The sequence below is a fragment of the Labeo rohita genome, chromosome 9, assembly GCF_022985175.1.
Source record: "Labeo rohita strain BAU-BD-2019 chromosome 9, IGBB_LRoh.1.0, whole genome shotgun sequence".
NCBI lineage: Eukaryota > Metazoa > Chordata > Actinopteri > Cypriniformes > Cyprinidae > Labeo > Labeo rohita.
In genome coordinates this window covers 1,808,498-1,826,991 of record NC_066877.1, presented here as the reverse complement: position 1 = coordinate 1,826,991, position 18,494 = coordinate 1,808,498, and the positions used below count along the sequence as shown (strand labels likewise).

At 34.6% G+C, this 18,494-nt stretch overlaps 1 protein-coding gene across 3 annotated transcripts in view; it reads right to left on the bottom strand.

The window, feature by feature from the left end:
* Positions 1-18,494, bottom strand: part of kalrna (kalirin RhoGEF kinase a) — a 211,187-nt gene that overhangs the window by 84,478 nt on the left and 108,215 nt on the right. For all 3 annotated transcript variants that reach the window (XM_051120073.1, XM_051120074.1, XM_051120075.1), the window contains exons 10-11: positions 17,534-17,656; positions 6,074-6,265 (exon numbers count right to left, since the gene is read on the bottom strand). In XM_051120073.1, the coding sequence (XP_050976030.1) occupies positions 6,074-6,265; positions 17,534-17,656 (315 nt within the window). The remainder of the gene's footprint in view (positions 1-6,073; positions 6,266-17,533; positions 17,657-18,494) is intronic.

Below are 18,494 nucleotides of genomic sequence, written 5' to 3'. Positions count from 1 at the left end.
GACATTATTGGTATTACATTTTATTGAGTTGTTTTACTAACATTTAATATGCACAACGGAGCCAAAACCTGACCCATATATAAGCACAGAAACACACTTACTCCTGCAAAGACCTAAAAAAGTTTCTAAACTCTCCTACAGACTCAGAGATGGAGTGACCTGTCAGCACAGATTGCAATGCTCATCTAACAATAATCTGTCCTGAATCCAATATTAGAAAGCAGCTGGAAATATATGCTCTCATTTCTCATGCTGCTTCCATTTTTAACATTTCAGTCTAAAAGATTAAACAGTATAGAAATGATTCAGAGAGTTCATTAAAAAGCAGAACAAAATTCCCCCCCAAACACTGGAGTGCTGTCTGGTGTTGTATTTTCAGGTCAGTAAAGAAAGGTTGCTGGTCTGATCCTTCAGAAATCAATCTAATATGCTAATATTCCAAGATTTGGTGCTCTATTATTATCAGTAATTGTTGCTCAATTATTACTATGGTTCTTACTATTAGCGTTTAAATTATTTGAAACAGAAAGCAATTTAAACATTAGGTAACACTTTAGTATAGACACTGTTAACTAGCTACTTATTAGCATGAATATTACTTAACATATTGGCTGATTATTAGTATTTATAAAGCACATATTCTGCATGACCATATTCTACATCCCTAATCCAATACCTAAACTTAACAACTATCTTACTAACTATTAAAGGAGAAGTCCACTTCCAGAACAACAATTTACAAATAATTTACTCACACCTTTGTCATCCAAGATGTTCATGTCTTTCTTTCTTCAGTCGTAAAGAAATTATGTACATTTCAGCATTCTTCTCCATATAATGGACTGGTATGGTGCCCTGATTTTAAACTTCCAAAATGTAGTTTAAATGCGTCTTTAAACGATCCCAAATGCGGTTGTAAATGATCCCAGCAGAGAAAGAGGGGTCTTATGTAGTGTAACGATCGGTTATTTTAATAAAAAGAATACAATTTATATACTTTTTAATACCAAACGCATGTTCTTGTCTTACTCTGCTTGGACTGTTTTTGTTAGGATGTGTCATGACAGTTGAAAAACTCCCATCTCACGTTCTCCCTCAATCTCAAAATGGTCCTATATTGCTGTTTTACCTTTTTTGTTAAGGGTGTTTGATCTTCTTTGCATGTTCACGTTGCAAAGACTGGGTTGGTACTTCTGCAGCGATGTAGGATGATTTTGAAATTATTTTTGAAGTTGAGGGTGAAAATACAATTGGAGTTTTTCGACATACCTTAACTGTCTTGAACCAGAATACACAGAGTTCAGGGAGAGAACGTTTGAGATTAAAAAGTATTTAAATCATATTTTAAAAATAACGGGATCAACCGCATTTGGGATCATTTGAAGCCGCATTTAAACCTTTTGTAAGTTCAAAATCGGGGCACCATATCAGTCCATTATATGGAGAAAAATGCAGAAATGTTTTCCTCAAAAAGCATAATTTCTTTACGACTGAAGAAAGAAAGACATGAACATCTTGGATGACAAGGGAGTGGGTACATTATATGTGAATCTTTGTTTTGGAAGTGGACTTCTCCTTTAACAAGCAGCAAATTGGGAGTTTATTGAGGCAAAAGTCTTAACTTAACTTAATGGTTTGTTAATAGTGATAATTGGACCTTAAACTAAAGTGTGACCAAACATTCTTAATGTGTTTAGAATGTTTCACTGTTTCCAAAAAAAAAAAAAAAAAAAAAAAAAAAACTACTAACGAACAAACAAACAAACCTTTTGGAAAACACATGCAGCATTAGATATGAGCAGAACAGAGATCATTTGTCTGATTTTCCATGAATGAACTGTAAGAACTGCTAAAATGTTTTTAGCTTTTGTCATGATGATTTGTTTGCATTTTGTTTTCTAACTGCTGTGCTGACCTTTAAGAATTAGCAAATGCACCGAAGTGATGCAGTGAGTCCCACGATTGCGGTTCCTCTGTAAATAAACGAATGTCATCGTTGTTCTGCATTCAAAAGTCTCTGTAAACACATTCTCACTGTTTCGTGTGGTGGAATAAGAATGCTTTGAAATAATTGTGTGCATAATTAATTTGCTTATGAGAAACAACTCACAGAGCCAATCTTGCTGATGGATGAAGTTACTGAACAGGACCAGAGAATATCAGTCACACAGGCATGTTTGATAAACCCTCTTTACAGTGTTTACACCTTTGAACAATGAATTGCCATGACGTGTGTGATTATCTGATAAGATTAAAAAAAAATACTATAGAATTCCCATGACATTTTAAGAATTTATAATCAATCCCTGACATTTCCAGGTTTTCCATGAGCGTGGGAACATCAGCTCTGCCAGATGCAGAACGAGAGCTTGTAATGATGAATAAGGCGTTTCCAAATCTACAGTGAGGAGGCTGGTCATGTTTAGCTTTAACATGTTGCAGGCGTAGAGCAGCTCTACAGGAGGATGTAATACTCATGATAGATGATTCCCCCAACAGGGGCTTGAGACACACTCAGGAATATTATTCATATGAATCATACACAAGATCTCTGAACAGCTATGCATATGACAAGTTTTACAATACAGGAAATCGCCCACATTACAGTAAAGCTAAACACAGTGGATACATTTAACCAAACCGCACAGCAAAGACATACAGATATTCCTTAAAGAAATAAACACGGCCTACATGACACTTCAGGAATTCATTTCTCTTTACATTTGTTTCAAACACACTACACACTTGTTTGGCTCTCTTAAAGGGTTAACACAGTTACAAAGCACAGTGGTGAATGTGATTTTGCCATTCCTGTGGTTTCCATAGTAACTGTATCTTCGGTTAATCTGGTCACAATATGAATTAAAAATATACTTCAGATTGCTGAGACTACTGCGGCTGAACAACAAGATTAAAAATATAGGGCTATTTCCACTGCAACTTGAAATCCCATATAAACACCCACTTAAAAAATATCTTTATTTAAAGAAATGTGCCATCTAAATATCTAGCATAAACATCAAATAGATATGTGTACTATCAAGGTATATTATACAACTGCTAAATTTGGGTATATACCTGTTGAGTTTGTTCTCTGTCTAAACCATTTACGGAGGCTACATTCACCTCACACCGATCTCTAGAGTGTGTGTGGGTTTTCCGACTGAAATGAAGTGTTTCTGGAGTGCTGCTAAACCAGAGCACTTTCAAGGGCCTGTGTGGTGACCTCTTTCAGTAGGACGGTGCAGAAACTCTCCAGGCCAGTGTGAAACATTGTAAACGTTTGGCCTGCAGGAGAACCTCCTTTAGCCAAGAACCTCAGATGTTAGTGTCAGCTCATATAATGTAGCGCTTTTTATTCTCAACACACACACACACACACAGCTGTGAAATGGAATGTGTCAGGTTTAAACACTACTGTAACACATTTAACCAAACAAAGAATCCACACATTCAGCAGCTAACAAGCAACTCTGAATCTTACACATGTATCACTTACTAGAACTCCATCTATTTGACTTATTACATGGTTATTACACATGTTTTTCATTAAAATTGTATGCATGCATTATCAAAAAATTCTATGATAAAATTGTTATAAAAATTGCCAAATATATCTCTGTTTACATGCTACTCCATATGAAAAAAAAATCACAGTTAAGCACTTTTAAATATGTTAACCATATGTGCATGTTAAAAACAGACCCATTTTATGTCTATGATGACCCAGTGTATGATGAAATTATAAAAGTGCAAGCTCTGAGCACCTAAGACATGTTTCTTGTAGAACAACAGTGAACTGCGGTCAGATGAGATGTTTTCAGGCCATATGTTAGTAAAAGTTCAATTGCACGCAAAAATTTGTTGGCGCTCTAGCCTGTATTATTTCATATTAAAGCATGAATGAAACTATGAGCATACGTGTCAGATCCGCGCTGTGTTCAATTCTCTTAAAGTAATAGCAGCCAAATAACCGAATAACCCAGTTTAATTTAGCATTTAGTGTCTGATAACTTTATTCAGTTTCTGTATATATCCTACTTGCTGAAGTGCACAGGTAAATAATGGGTTTATGTGAACTTTGTTTTAAGTTCACTTAAATTAGAAGTTGTAGTAACACTTTAGTGTAGGGAACAATTCTCACTGTTTAACTAGTTGCTTATTAGCATACTTATTATTAACGTATTGGCTGTTTATTAGTACTTATAAAGCACATACTCTGCATGAACCACATCCCTAATCCTACCTAATACCTAAACTTATCAACTACCTTACTAACTGTTAATTAGCAGTAAATTAGGAGTTTATTGAGGCAAAAGTCTTTAATTAAGGGTTTATTAATAGCTATAATTGGATCTTAAAATAAAGTGTGACCGAAGTTATTTTTAAAAGTCCAATAAATGTTCAAATTGATAGCTCTCAATTATACTGTAATGTTGAATGGCTAAAAAAGGAAAAAAAAAAAAAAAAAAAAAAGTGAATCATATTGCAGTTTATACTAAAAAATATTAGGCAGCAAGTTTGTTTTCAACTGTGTCAATAATAAGAAAATGTTTCTTGAGCAGCCAATCAGCATATTACAATGATTTCCGAAGTATCATGTGACACTGAAGACTGGAGTAATGTTACACTGTGAAATTTAATTAGCCATGTAAAGTAAAAAAAACACTTTTAGCTTAAACAACTAATTTGTTTTAAGTTAAATATACTAGGTGTGTATTCCAAATAGCTCATTTATTCAAGTTGAGCTAACTAATGTAACATTTACTGCAACTTAGAATTATTCAGATCCAATTTATTTGATAAAACCATGCAAACCAACAGCCTTAAAAAGACTAAGTAAGTGTTACTTCAGTAAATTAAGTGCTTTAACTAGTTAGCAATAACACACATGCATGTGCTTACATAACCAACAGAGAGACTGCAGTTGATGCTTTTTAAATAAAGCAGTCTATAGTTTTTATGTTTATTGACCCATCCTCAACTTAACCACAGGCTCTATTTCTAAGCACAATGGTAATCTCCTCAAAAAATGCAGACATAACAGAAACCCTTTTAAAACCAAACATAACAGAACATTAAACACTAACAGATCTCGCCTTATATTAATCGTGTGCAAAAACACATAAAATAACACTCAATTTCAAAATTTACTCCATGGTACTCATAACATTCAACAATCAAACTAGGGGTCACACTTTATTTTATGCTAATAAGCTAATAAGTAACTAGTGAACAAGTAATGTGTTACCAGCTAGGGTTTTCTGAGTAACAAAGGGATAGTATGCAAATAGTACAGATATTTTACAATTAAAATCGTCCAATTGTTGTAAATTAAGTTAGGACATCAGGCCATTTGTTAGGTTTACAGTGCCGCCGCACAGGAATAAATTACATAACAAAACAGTTGTTTTAAAATGTAATATTTCAAAATGCTACCATTTAAAATATGTTAATTTTTATCAAGTACTGGTAAATGTAGCCTTGGTGCATATAAGTGACTTCTTTTAAAGACATTTTACTAAAACTTGTTTTGCAAATACTATAAACTTACAGTAAGCGTGTCATTATTCACCTGGAAATAAATATGTGTTTTACAAGATCTTAGTCTCCATAGAGAGAGAGAGAGAGCGATATCAGCACATCAGAGGCAGCCATGAGAAAACCACATTCCTACAATCGCCATACATCAACAAAACTATAGCTCACGCTACAGCTCCATGAGACAAGCGCAGCACCAAACCACCCCAGAAAGATGGATTGTGCCACTTAACCCTCCAACATATTTACGCTCTCTGTCCTTCTCAAACGCAGGGTGCATGAGGTGATGGATGTAGTGTGATGTCACATTACTGCATAATAAATCACTAATAATCACTGCTATTGATTGCTGCAGCAACGTGCCTTAAACACGTAATGAATTGCGTAATGGCAAAAGTGTTTAACATTTCACACAAGGGCCTGATTGGCATCTGGAGGGGTAAACAGCGTGTTCTTCGAGCACATCTGGCACTGCTCAGGAAAACCTCCCAGCATTCCTCTGTAATCCACCTGGTATGTGTGTCAGTCTTACCTCTTTAGTGTGTGTGTGGAAGGAGACGGACATGTCCAGCAGTAATTTTCTTTGTTCAACTCTTCTGACGAAGTCCTGGATCCTGACCTCCAGGTGTCGCGCCGCCTTATAGATCTCCTCAGGGTCACACTCGCCCGTCTGGGCCAACTGCTCGGCCGCTTCCAGGAGTTTATCTGCATTTGTGTAGGTGTTCTGATTCGGGAGACAGAAGTCAAGGCAAAGCTTTATCAACAAATGTTCATTTAAAAAGAATGTTGGCATGCAGATATTGACACAATATTTTATTTTATATAGGATTTTATACAGTGCAGATCGTTTCAAACCAGCTTCGCAGTAACATACAGGCAAATAACAGTGTTACTGTTGTAAAATGAATCAGTTATGACACAAATTTAATTTCAGCTCTACAGAAGACAACAGTCAATGTTTAGCTCAGTTCAGTTCAATGTTCATTCAATTCAGTTTAGCACCTGTGTAAGTGGTTTGTCATTTGCCATTATGGTAAATGGATTACATTCTTTTCTTTTGTAGCATTACTTATTTTTTGTAGTAAAATAGATAATTAAGTCACAAAACAGTTTCTAATGATATATAGAAATATGATATATAGTAGTTTAAAGGTAGTTTCAAACTTTCTATTAATCAAAGAATAGGGAAAAATACAGTTACAGACTAAGCAGCACAACAGTTTTCACACTGATAATCAGAAAAGTTTCTTAAGCATCGAATCAGCATATTACAATAATTTATGAAGGATCCTGTGACACTGAAGAATGGAGCAATGATACTGAAAATTCAGCTTTGCATCACAGGAATTTAAAATTTTACAACAATATAGTTTTTACTGTATTTTATACTGTAAAATGTATATACATATACAGTGCTGCTTGAAAGTTTGTGAACCTTTTAGAATTTTATATATTTCTACATATATGTGACGCAAAACATCCTTAAACTCCTTAAAATCCAATCAAACAAACAAGACAAAAATAAATACTGTGTCATTTAGTTATTGAGAAAAATGATCCAGCGTTAAATATTTGCGAGGTGCAAAAGCATGTCAGTCTTTGCTTTCAGCATCTGTTGTGACCCCTTTTTGAAGCAATAACTGCAGGTAACATTTTTTGTAACTGCTGATCAGTCCTGCACAACGACTTGCAGGAATTTTAGCCCATTCTTTAGTACAGAAACACTTGAATCCTGTGATGTTGGTGGGTTTTCTCCTAAGAACTGCTTGCTTCAGGTCCTTCCACAACATTTTAATTGGAATAAGGTCCTGACTTTGACTCGGCCATTCCCAAACATTACCTTTGTTCTTGTTTAACCATTTTTTGGTAGAATGACTTGTCTGCTTGGGGTCATTGTCTTGCTGCATGATCCACTTTCTCTTTAGATTTTAGTTTATGGACAGATGTCCTGACATTTTCCTTTAGAATTTGCTGGTATAATTCAGAATTTATTGTTTCAATAATGATGGCAAGTCATCCTGGCTCAGATGCAGCAAAACAGGCCCAAACCATGATACTACCACCACAATGTTTCACAGATGGGATAAGGTTCTTCTTATCCTGGAATGCAGTGTTTTTTTTTTCTCCAAACATAACACTTTTTATTTAAACCAAAAATTATATTTTGGTCTCATCAGTCCACAAAACATTTCTTCAATAGCCTTCTGACTTGTCCCCATGATCTTTATCAAACTGCAGACAGGCAGCAGTGTTTTTTGGAGAGTTGTGGCTTTCTCCTTGCAACCCTGCCATGCACAACATGGTTGTTCAGTGTTCTCCTGATGATGGACTCATGAACTTCAACATTAACCAATGTGACAAAGGCCTTTAGTTGCTTAGAAGTTACCCTGGGGATCTTTGCAACCTCGGAAACTATTATACATCTTGCTTTGGAGTGATCTTTGTTGGTCAACCACTTCTGTGGAGGGTAACTGTGGTCTAGAATTTCCTCCATTTGTACACAATCTGTCTGACTGTGGATTTGTGAAGTCCAAACTCTTTAGAGATGGTTTTCTAACCTTTTCCAGCCTGATGAGCAACAACAACTCTTGTTCTGAGGTCCTCAGAGATCTCCTTTGTTTGTGAGATGATTCACTTCCACAAACATGATCAGACTATAATGGATTGCTGTTTTTTTTAAATAAAACAATGCATAAACTGACACCTAATTGTCATCCTATTGACTGAAAACACTTCTGGACAGATAGACTCTAATTTCACCTTCAAATTAACTGCTGAACCTAGAGATTCACATACTTTTGCAACTCACAAATATTTAACGCTGACAAGGTATTCATCTCATTTGTTTAACTGGGTTCTCTTTGTCAATTTTTAAAATTTGTGTAAAAAAATCTATTTAACTTATTGGTCATATTTATGCAGAAATATAGAAAATTCTAAAGGGTTCACAAACTTTCAAGCAACACTGTATATACTTATACATACTATGGCCTGTTAAAGGTCTATTTAGGATACAAAAGGGAAATGAAAACTAACAGTTTCCCATTTGAAATGCCAGGACACATTGAATGCCTCACAAGGAAATCAACTAAATGAATGACAGGATTAATTACCCTCATCACTCTAAATGTTTTCCTCATGAGTTAAATTATAAGTCCATCTGTAGGACGAATGCAGTGGGTTATTCCATCCTGGCACACATCACCTCATTACAATCAGCACAAACCCCATCAGAACAAGCAATTATCATGGATTATCCCCCCTGTGGTCCTAACATAGCCAAAATCAAATGAATAGCACTGGCTGCTGGGACAGGAGCATCTTCACCCAGTTCCTCACTGTCAGACACAAGGTAAGGCGATGTCAGGAGAGGTCGGCTAATTAACATGAGATAATTACATGTGTATTCACCTGCTGTGACTGCGGAGAACGAGAACACATCTACAGCTCTGGAGGGTTTCAATCCTTCATTAAACACACAGTTGCAACATTGCATTTCTTGTGAGAGATTTAATCTGTTTTATTGGCAAATGTTGGCTGAGTCCACACGAATAAAACCCTGCTGATATAACAGATCAGTGCTATTTTCTCTCTGTTAGACTGTTATCATAAACTTTATTTTTCACACTTTTTTGTGTGCTAATATATGCCACATATCCTGACTAAGGACATTCTAATTACATTTAAATATAAATAAAAAAATAATAATTAATTCAAAATTTCTAAATAGATCACTGACTAATGTACACTTAGTTATAGTTAAGAGTGTCAAGATACTTTGATATTTTCATCCACATTCATATTTGATCTGATATATAAATAATGGTCATTGTAAATAACCAACAATAGGGTTCCCCATTCTAGATGTTCTAAACACTGATTTCGTAAATAAGTTGTAAATAAAGCAAAGATTTTTAGAGTATGTATTACAATAAAATACACATACAAAGTTTGGTGTCAATATGACAAAGTTTTACAGAGACACAGTCTCAATCGCAGTTTGGCATCATTCCAGTAAATTTGTTGATGCGTTAATCATAACCGTTCCATATCAACATGAAAACCATAACATTTTGCCAGCATGGTCTGAAGATGATCTGAGTCAAATTTGGTGAAAATTCTAGGAGGAGTAGAATTAGGTTTTCAACATAAATCAGAATGGCAGACAAGAAGTTCGTCTGACTATGGCAAAATTGGTATCTATGTTCTCTGCATGACCCAAGGAGCACACTGAGATCACTTTCATTAGCATTTTTTGAAATTTCTTTATTACATTTGGCCAAAATGTGGAGCTGCCCCAAAAAACGGCTGACATGGCTCGACTCGGCATGTTTCACTGAATCTAACGGGACCAGTTTTGTGATTTTTGGCCTAACCATTCAGATGTTATCTGCAAAAAGAGGCATTTTTCATATTTCCTGACCACTAGGTGGCACTGTGCCAAAACTGTGCAGATAGCCTCAGGTCATGATTGTTATAACACACACCAAGTTTGGTCTCAATACGCCAAACCATTGTGGAGATTAGGGATGCAACAATACAGTTAGTCCACGGTTCAATACGTACCTCGGTTTTTAACCACGGTTTTCGGGTTTGGTTCGGTTCTGATATCTTGCCACTTCAGTGTGGGGATTTTTTTGGAACAAATGAACAAAATACTCCCGTAAACCTCTGTACACTAGAAAAAGTGTGTTTTAGCATATGTCAGCTTAATTTTTCTTTTGACAGAGGTATTATTTTTTCGATTTTTACGCAAAATAAAATGGGTTTCATTCATACTGGACGTCAGAGGGCGCCCTCGTGCAAAAACATGCGTCAAAGAAGTAGCGCTGATATAACGATAAACGTTTTGAATAACGAAACGTAAGGACAATAAACACTCGTCTTTAATAATATATGGTTTATCTGTGTTCTTCAAGCCATCTCTGGTATTTTCATAAGCCATTGCTAATCGACATACATTGAATATGAGTATAGAATTTATTGTCTGCCTCATTCTGTGATAGGAATCCACGTCAGATCACATAAGGAAGTTATTTCAAACACTCGACTGATGTTGTGAATTAAAAACAAGTTATAATGTTTTTTTATTTAACTTTTGTTTTTTGTAACTTTTGTTGGACAACAGGTTTAGAAAGGCTTATCATTGCATGTCATTAGAATGGAAGATGCTCTGCTTGTGTTGCTGTGGGGAAGCGTTTCCTCATTTCAGCAGGTGAAATTGCGGGCACACACAGCAAATTCAGAGAGAAATAAAACAAAGAAGTTATTTAAATGCAAAACCGAAAAACCACAGTTCACAAGCGCGTATTGAACCGTGGATGTCGTACCGAGCAGTTCGATATTATATTGAGTATTGTGACATCCCTAGTGGAGATATAGCCTCACATCCATTTTTGCTGGCTTTTCGTAGAAATCGTTTGGGTGTTATTTGAGAACTGTTTGACTAATCAACTTGAATTCCATACATTTTTGCCAGCATGGGCTAAAGATGATCTGAGCCAATTTTGGTAAAAATCTGACAAACCGTCTAGGACGAGTAAAAAAAAAATAGTTTTAAAAAACTTGACCTTACAAATTTTACATTTAAGTGTCATTTGACTTGACATGAGCCAAGGATTCAGAGTGGTGGCGCTAGAGAGCTTGAGTTAGAGACTCCAAACTTGCTATGGTTAATGTTGAGACTGTTCTCTATCTGTGTGCCAAATTACACAACTTTCCCATAAGCATTTCTATAGACTCAAGAGCAGAAGAAGAAATGGAAGAAGAAGAAGAAGAATGCCAACGGATACAATAGGTGCCTTTGCACCTTCGGTGCTTGGCTCCTAATACATATTTAAATCTATATATTTCAAATATAAGTATTTATTCGTACTAAAAAAAAACATACACATGGACTTTGAGATCAGGGTCTTAGCTGTTCCCTGCATTTTTTTTTTTTTATTTGGTTAACACTGTACATACAATTCTGTAATATTATGGTATTATTATGGTATATAGGTATTATTTTATCAGTATTATCTTTTTTTGTGCCTTCTTTGATTAGATAAGTTGACTGATTAAGTGAATCTTTATTTTTCCCTTGCTTTCTGTATATACTGTAATCCATAAACTTATGTAATGTTATTACAGTAGAAAGCCTGAGAACTAGCGGACTGTTTTTACCACATCAACTGATATATTACTGCTTTAAAATATATTAGGGATTAGCTTGAGGTTAGCAGCACTGAAAATCTATTATATATGCTGCATTCCTGATTTTTCTTTATCACACACACACACACACATGTTGTGTTTCCATGTTTTATGGGGACATTCCATAGGCGTAATGGTTTTTATAGTGTACAAACCGTATTTTCTATTGCCCTACACCTAACCTACACCTAAACCTAGCTCTCACAGGAGACTGTGCACACTTTTAAAAACTCATTCTGCATGAGTTATAAGCCTGTTTCCTCATGGGGACCTACAAAATGTCCCCACAAGGTCAAAATTTACTGGTATTACTATCTTTGTGGGGACATTAGGTCCCCATAACCTGATAAATACCAGGTACACATACATATACACATACATATACCCATATATTATAAATTAGACATAAATTCCATCATTCTATCAGCGTGTGGCCTGAAAGTGTCTAGAGGTGTTTTTTTCTCATCTCTTCATCTTCGTCAGTCTGTTCTTGGATATTATGTGTCTGATAAGCAGATGTCAGAATAACAAAAGCTGCATATGTCTCGCTGGTTACCAATAATGGCTGAGCCAAAACAAATCCCTTTGGCTTATTTAGACGGAGTCAGATTGTCTCGGGCCCTTCTCATGACACTGAAACTCGCGATCTGTCATCCTGGCTATTATGGATTATTCGTCCTAGGGGATTTATGTGAATGAGAGAGGCAGGGCTTAGTGTCCAGTGATCTTCATCTCCTCTGTGTGCTGTCAGATTACTATGTAAAATGTATTTAATGTCACTTTGTTTAACAAACATGAGTTCAGCAGGATCTAATCCTATTTAAGATGACAAAAAGTGGGAATTCAATTCAAATTTATCTAATTTTTACACGACAGCTTTGAGTAGTTAGATTTTAACATTTTCTGAAGAAAATGTAAATGGCACTTTTCTCTGCAAATCTCATTGCTGTCATGCTAGGGTATTCTGGGGTACATTTCCCATACGAAAACTCATACGAAACTTGCTGATTAACTACCATAGTACGATGCATTGTTGTAGAAACTAACTGGCTAGTCATGACTGTTTCCCAAACATAGTCACATCTCTGTCATTTAAACCACACAGTTTAACAAGGGTCATTGTTAATGATGTCAAACACATGATGTTTAGTTAATTAGTTAATGTGATTTTAATAATGCATTAGTAAATGCTAAAATTAACACTACCACTAAAAAAAAAAAAATAAATAAATAAAAATAATAAAAAAAAAAACCTTCAGTTGCACTTTTAGTATACTAAACTGGTATATTTAAAGTCTGCTAAACTAAAATGTCTAGTTATCAATAACTAAGAATAACTCTGATCGCTCTTTAGTACCATTAACTATTACCTCATAATAATTAATAATTAATAGCTAGTAAGGTAGTTGTTAAGTTTAGGTATGGAGTATGGTTAAGAGATCTATAATGTGTTCATGCAGAATAAGGCATTAGTATATGCTTTACAAGTACTAATAGACCAAACAATATGCAAGTAATATGCATGCTATAAAGAGCTAGTTGAGAATTGTCTCCTAAATTAAAGTGTCCCCTAGTAAAAAGTTCACTAGAAAAAAAAAAAACGCATTGATTTTATACCAAGTATAGTTCAAGAAATGTTTCTTCTCACTATCAGTGCTACATTACATATGTCTACTGTCACTTTTGATCAATTTAATGCATCGTTACTAAATAAAATAATTAATAGATTATATATATATATATATATATATATAAACATTACTGACCTCAAACTTTTAAACGGTAGTGTATATCATCACTTAATGTCAGAGCTAATGACCGTCTTGAAAGGCTAAAAAGCAGTTTCACCATGTAGAAAATTTATGGGATTTTAACTTTGGGAACTCAACTGTTGCAAAACAGTACAAACGACACTGGAACGCAGAGGTTATCCAATAATAATAGAGATTATTTACATACAGAAGTCTTAATATTACAGCAGCAAAAAAAAACAACCAAACAAAAAAAAAAAAAAACATAGGGTCAGAGAGTAGTGTAAAACAGTAATGAAAACTTAATTATGGCTATTTTTAAGTGCATTATTTTTGTACTTAATGCACTTTAATTTGTGTGGAAGTAGTGCTGACGTCCAACTAAATATATACTTCAGTATATTTGATTGTGCTAAAGTGGAATATTGCAAGTATACTATAAGTACACTTTAAATAATATTGGTCTTTAAATGCAAAATATTTAAATATCATACAATCCTCATCAACAGTGACATTAAAACATATTTTGAGCTTAATCTTAAAAAATGTGCATTGCGCACAAGCAGTGCTTCAAATAAAATTTAATTGCAATTTTTAGTAAGTCTCGAGTAATATGTAATTAAATATGTTAATAGACTTGAACTAAGTATAAAATCAATGCTTTTTTTTTTTTTTTTATTAGGGAACACTTTAATTGAGGAGACAACTAGTTCTTAACTAGTTATAGCATTCATATTACTTGCATATTTGTTGTTATATTAGTACTTGTAAAGCACATAATAATGCCTTATTCTGCATGAACACATTTTAGATCTCTTAACCATACTCCATACCTAAACTTAACAACTACCTTACTAGCTATTAATAAGTCAAATTATGAGTTTATTGAGGTAAAAGTTGTAGTTAATAGTACTAAAGTGTGATCAACGTCGTTTTGCTTACCAAGGCTGCATTTATTTGATCATAAAACATAACTGAAATAATAACAATTGTAAAATAACTAATGTCTAGTTATTTCTAATAACTCATTTCTTTAATATATTTTAAAATTCCTGTGATCAAAGCATCATTACTCCAGTCTTCAGTGTCACATGATCCTTCAGAAATAATCTGAATATGCTGATGTGCTGCTAAAGAAATATTTCTTATAATGCAACATTACAAATGTCTTTACTGTCACTTTTGATCAGTTTCATGCATCGTTAATAAATAAAAGAACTGATTTATTTAATTTATTAAAAAATTACTGACCTCAAACTTTTAAACGGTAGTGTATATCATCACTTAATGTCAGAGTTAATTGTCTTGAAAGGCTAAAAATCAGTTTCACCACGTAGAAAATTAATGGGATTTTAACTTTGGGAACTCAACTGTTGCAAAACAGTACAAATGACACTGGAACGCACATGGTATCCAATCATAATAGAGATTATTTACATATAGAAGTATTAATGTTATGTGGTGTAAAATAGTCATGAAAAACTTAATTACTGCTATACCAGTGTTGGAAACCATAACTAATGTTATAAGTGAACTAAAAGTGTACAGTATATGCTTCTAATGCATTGTAACTTCTATATTAGCCATCAAAAAGGAATCAACAAGTACTGCAAGAATCAGTCCAGTAGTCCAATTGCTTTCTTTGTTCAGCAATACAGTATGAAGGAGGCATGTGGCTGCTCTCCAGTACAATCAGCATTCAGTCATGTTTACTTGGCCTTTGTCTTGTGTGCAATGTAGAAACAACAGCCTGAAAAGACACATCTCTCTGCCAACCCCCCAAAAAGAGACCAATGTTACAACACATCTCTCTCCTGAGAGGAGCTTACAACAACAAAACACATCTACTGTGAATTGTCACACTTTTATCCTCCTTTTGTCACTACTGTAAGTTACTTACAAGTACTTCAGATGAACTATAACAGTGAGGCATTTGGAAATTGCTTTATAGACAAAGTATACTTTATCTTCTGAACTCATTGCCCATCCAGTAAAGGAAACCATCTGTGAAGCTCATTTGATGGAGTTGAAGTGGGCTGAAAACACTTCCATTAGCACAGTCCTCTAAAGCTCTTGTGTTTGCTGTGCTACCACCACTGCATATGTTGACATCTTTACAACATAATATGATAAAAATGTCACTAAAGGGACAGGCACTAAAAGAGTCTTCCTGTAATTATCCGGAAGATTGTCTTCTTGTGGCTAGTGGGGTCTGTTTGAGATTTGTGCATTATGGGAAAGGCTTATGATAGAAAGGTTTATTTGCATGGCAGAAGTCACAGCAGATGTGTACTAGTGGGACACACAAGACTCAAGCCTACATTTGTCAGCATCTGATTCTAATTGTACTGTTAGACTGTGACCAAACAAGGCACATCGTGATAAGCGATAAATCACATCTCTTCCATGTTAATCAGAATTTTCGTTTGTCAACGAACGTTTGTGTTCTGCATAAAAACATTCCGACGGTCGATTTGTATAGTCTCAGACAGCATAGCTAATGGCCATTTGGCTCTTGCACACAGAAATGGCAAGGGCTGGCCGAAATCACAACTTCTGGGAATTCCGTTTATCAGCCCACGTGGAAAGTAAGTCATGTTTTTATAACGTGTAAAAAGGTTTACATGGTTCATGTCATGACATTCAACTTTTTGTTTGAGATACCGAAGAGCATGACAATAACATAAATTGTAAGTTAATTCTATTATCATAAATCCAAGTTTTTTCTGCTTTGATTAAGATTTTTGTCAGATTTCAGATTGCCTAGATGTCACATAAAAATGGAGAAAGAGTTATCATTTAGGTGACCCTGTGTAAAAATGTGATTCAATTTTACTGGAATTCATACAGTAGTGTGAATTTTCTTGGGGAAAATTTAGTCATTTTAATTGCAAACCGTGGTTGGCAATTTCATGTGAGGAAGAAAAGATTTCCCTTTTTTAAAAAAACTGGTCAAGTGGATTCGCCAGGTTGACTACCAGAAAACTGTTTGGCTTGAAATTGACTTCTCTGTGAGCTGCGCTTCATCAATAGCTTAACTATTTACTAGTGATGCACCGAAAGCTGGGTAACCGATAATATTTGGCTGAAAATCTATTTTTGGTTTTGTTCAAAATAGTTTTGGATGGTCAAAATCATTAACTGAAGTTAAATTAATGCTTCTCAGAGTTTGTTAGTCATTTTGCTAAATATACACACTATATTACATATTCATTACATTTTTAATTAACCTGTTGTATTTATCATTTAATGTGTTTTTCAATAAATCTGTCATGAAAACAAGTCTTCATTACAACCAGTATAAATGTTTAACATACTGAAGTTGAAACATAACTATATGGTTAAAAAGTTGAAATAAAAACTGTATTATGTGCAATTTATTATATTTATATATCATTTTTATCAAGTTGTTATTTATTATATGAGTGTTGTTTATTAAATAATAATGTTTGAATACACAATTTACTATTGGTAACACTTCAGTAGGGAACAATTCTTACTATTAACTAGTTACTTATTAGCATGTTAATTATTAACATATTGGCTGTTTATTAGTACTTATAAAGCACCTATTCTGCATGACCATATTCTACACCCCTAATCCCACTCAATACCTAAACTTAACAACTCCCTTCTAACTATTAATAATGAGCAAATTAGGAGTTTATTAAGGCAAAAGCCATAGATAATGGTTTGTTAATAGTGAGAACTGGACCTTAAAATAAAGTGTGACTTTACTATGAAATTGAGTGTTTACCCTTGTCCTTTTGCATTATTGACACACTATTTCCTATTTAATACTGTAAAGCTGCTTTGACACAATCTGTATTGTTAAAAGCGCTACATAAATAGAGGTGATTTGATTGACTTGACACACACTGCCTGAGAAACTGTTTATTTGGTTGGTTTTGGGTGGGTCAAACTGAATGTCTCAAACTGAAAATAAGTGGTTTAGATAAGAATGATGTGGATTTGTCTGGCAGTGGATGACTGCCTTGACTAGATCTGGTTTGGATAAATCGGATCGGATGCGGTTGTTGTCTCACCTGTGCCACCTCCTCGAAGTCATCGTGGCGTTTCTGGAGGGCTCTGGCTCTGTGCAGGGATTTGCCCACACCTGTGTGTTTACTGAGGAAAGCCTCTCCGTGATTCTCTATCCAGTCAATCACCTGCAACACACAAACACACACAATCCATTCAGAGCACAGAAAAAATAAATAAATAAAGAGTCTATGATCAAGAGTCTATCAAGTGAGCTTCTGTTTTCATTAGTCTATTCAATTGATGTGACACCTAGAAAGGCAGTTATTTAGGAAACACACACACACAGGCTAATGCTCAGTGCCTGTGACTGCTCATACACTCTCATGGGCATATGAAGAGAGAGTGATCAATCAGCATTGGTCTTCTGTTCAAAAGTGATTCAAAGACACTCCATCCTCATCCTTAAGGACAGTGTTTTACCAATAACATTACTCAGACACAATCACTCACAAACTAAACCCTGAAAGAAAATGTTTTATTATTATTATTATTTGTATTATTTTATTCAAAATATTTAAAAAGAAAGATAATTATTTAAAATATTATTTATATATTGTTTTAAGAGTTGCTCATGAGAACTGATGGATCTAGCGAGCTGGATTTCTTCTAAAACCTCTTTAAAGAGTTATAACTTCTAAAATCGTGCACTTTATAAATGTTCTCCTGAACTCTTGAGGAGATAAGATTACTGGGCTATTTTTGAGAAGTAAAGGTCTCTATTTCCCCTTACCCTAACCCACTGCTGTTTAGGGAGAAACATTAAAAAAATCTCATATGTGATTTTTCTTTCATGCAGGTGCGTATCTAGATGCACAACATCACAGATGTTTGTTCTCATGGTTACCAAACAGTATCTACAGTATAATTTATTTAATTTTAGAAACATTCACAAAGCATCTGACCTCTTTTTTTCTAGTTACAGTCATGGTAAATGTGGTTGCGTGTTTGCAAGTGAATACAGTG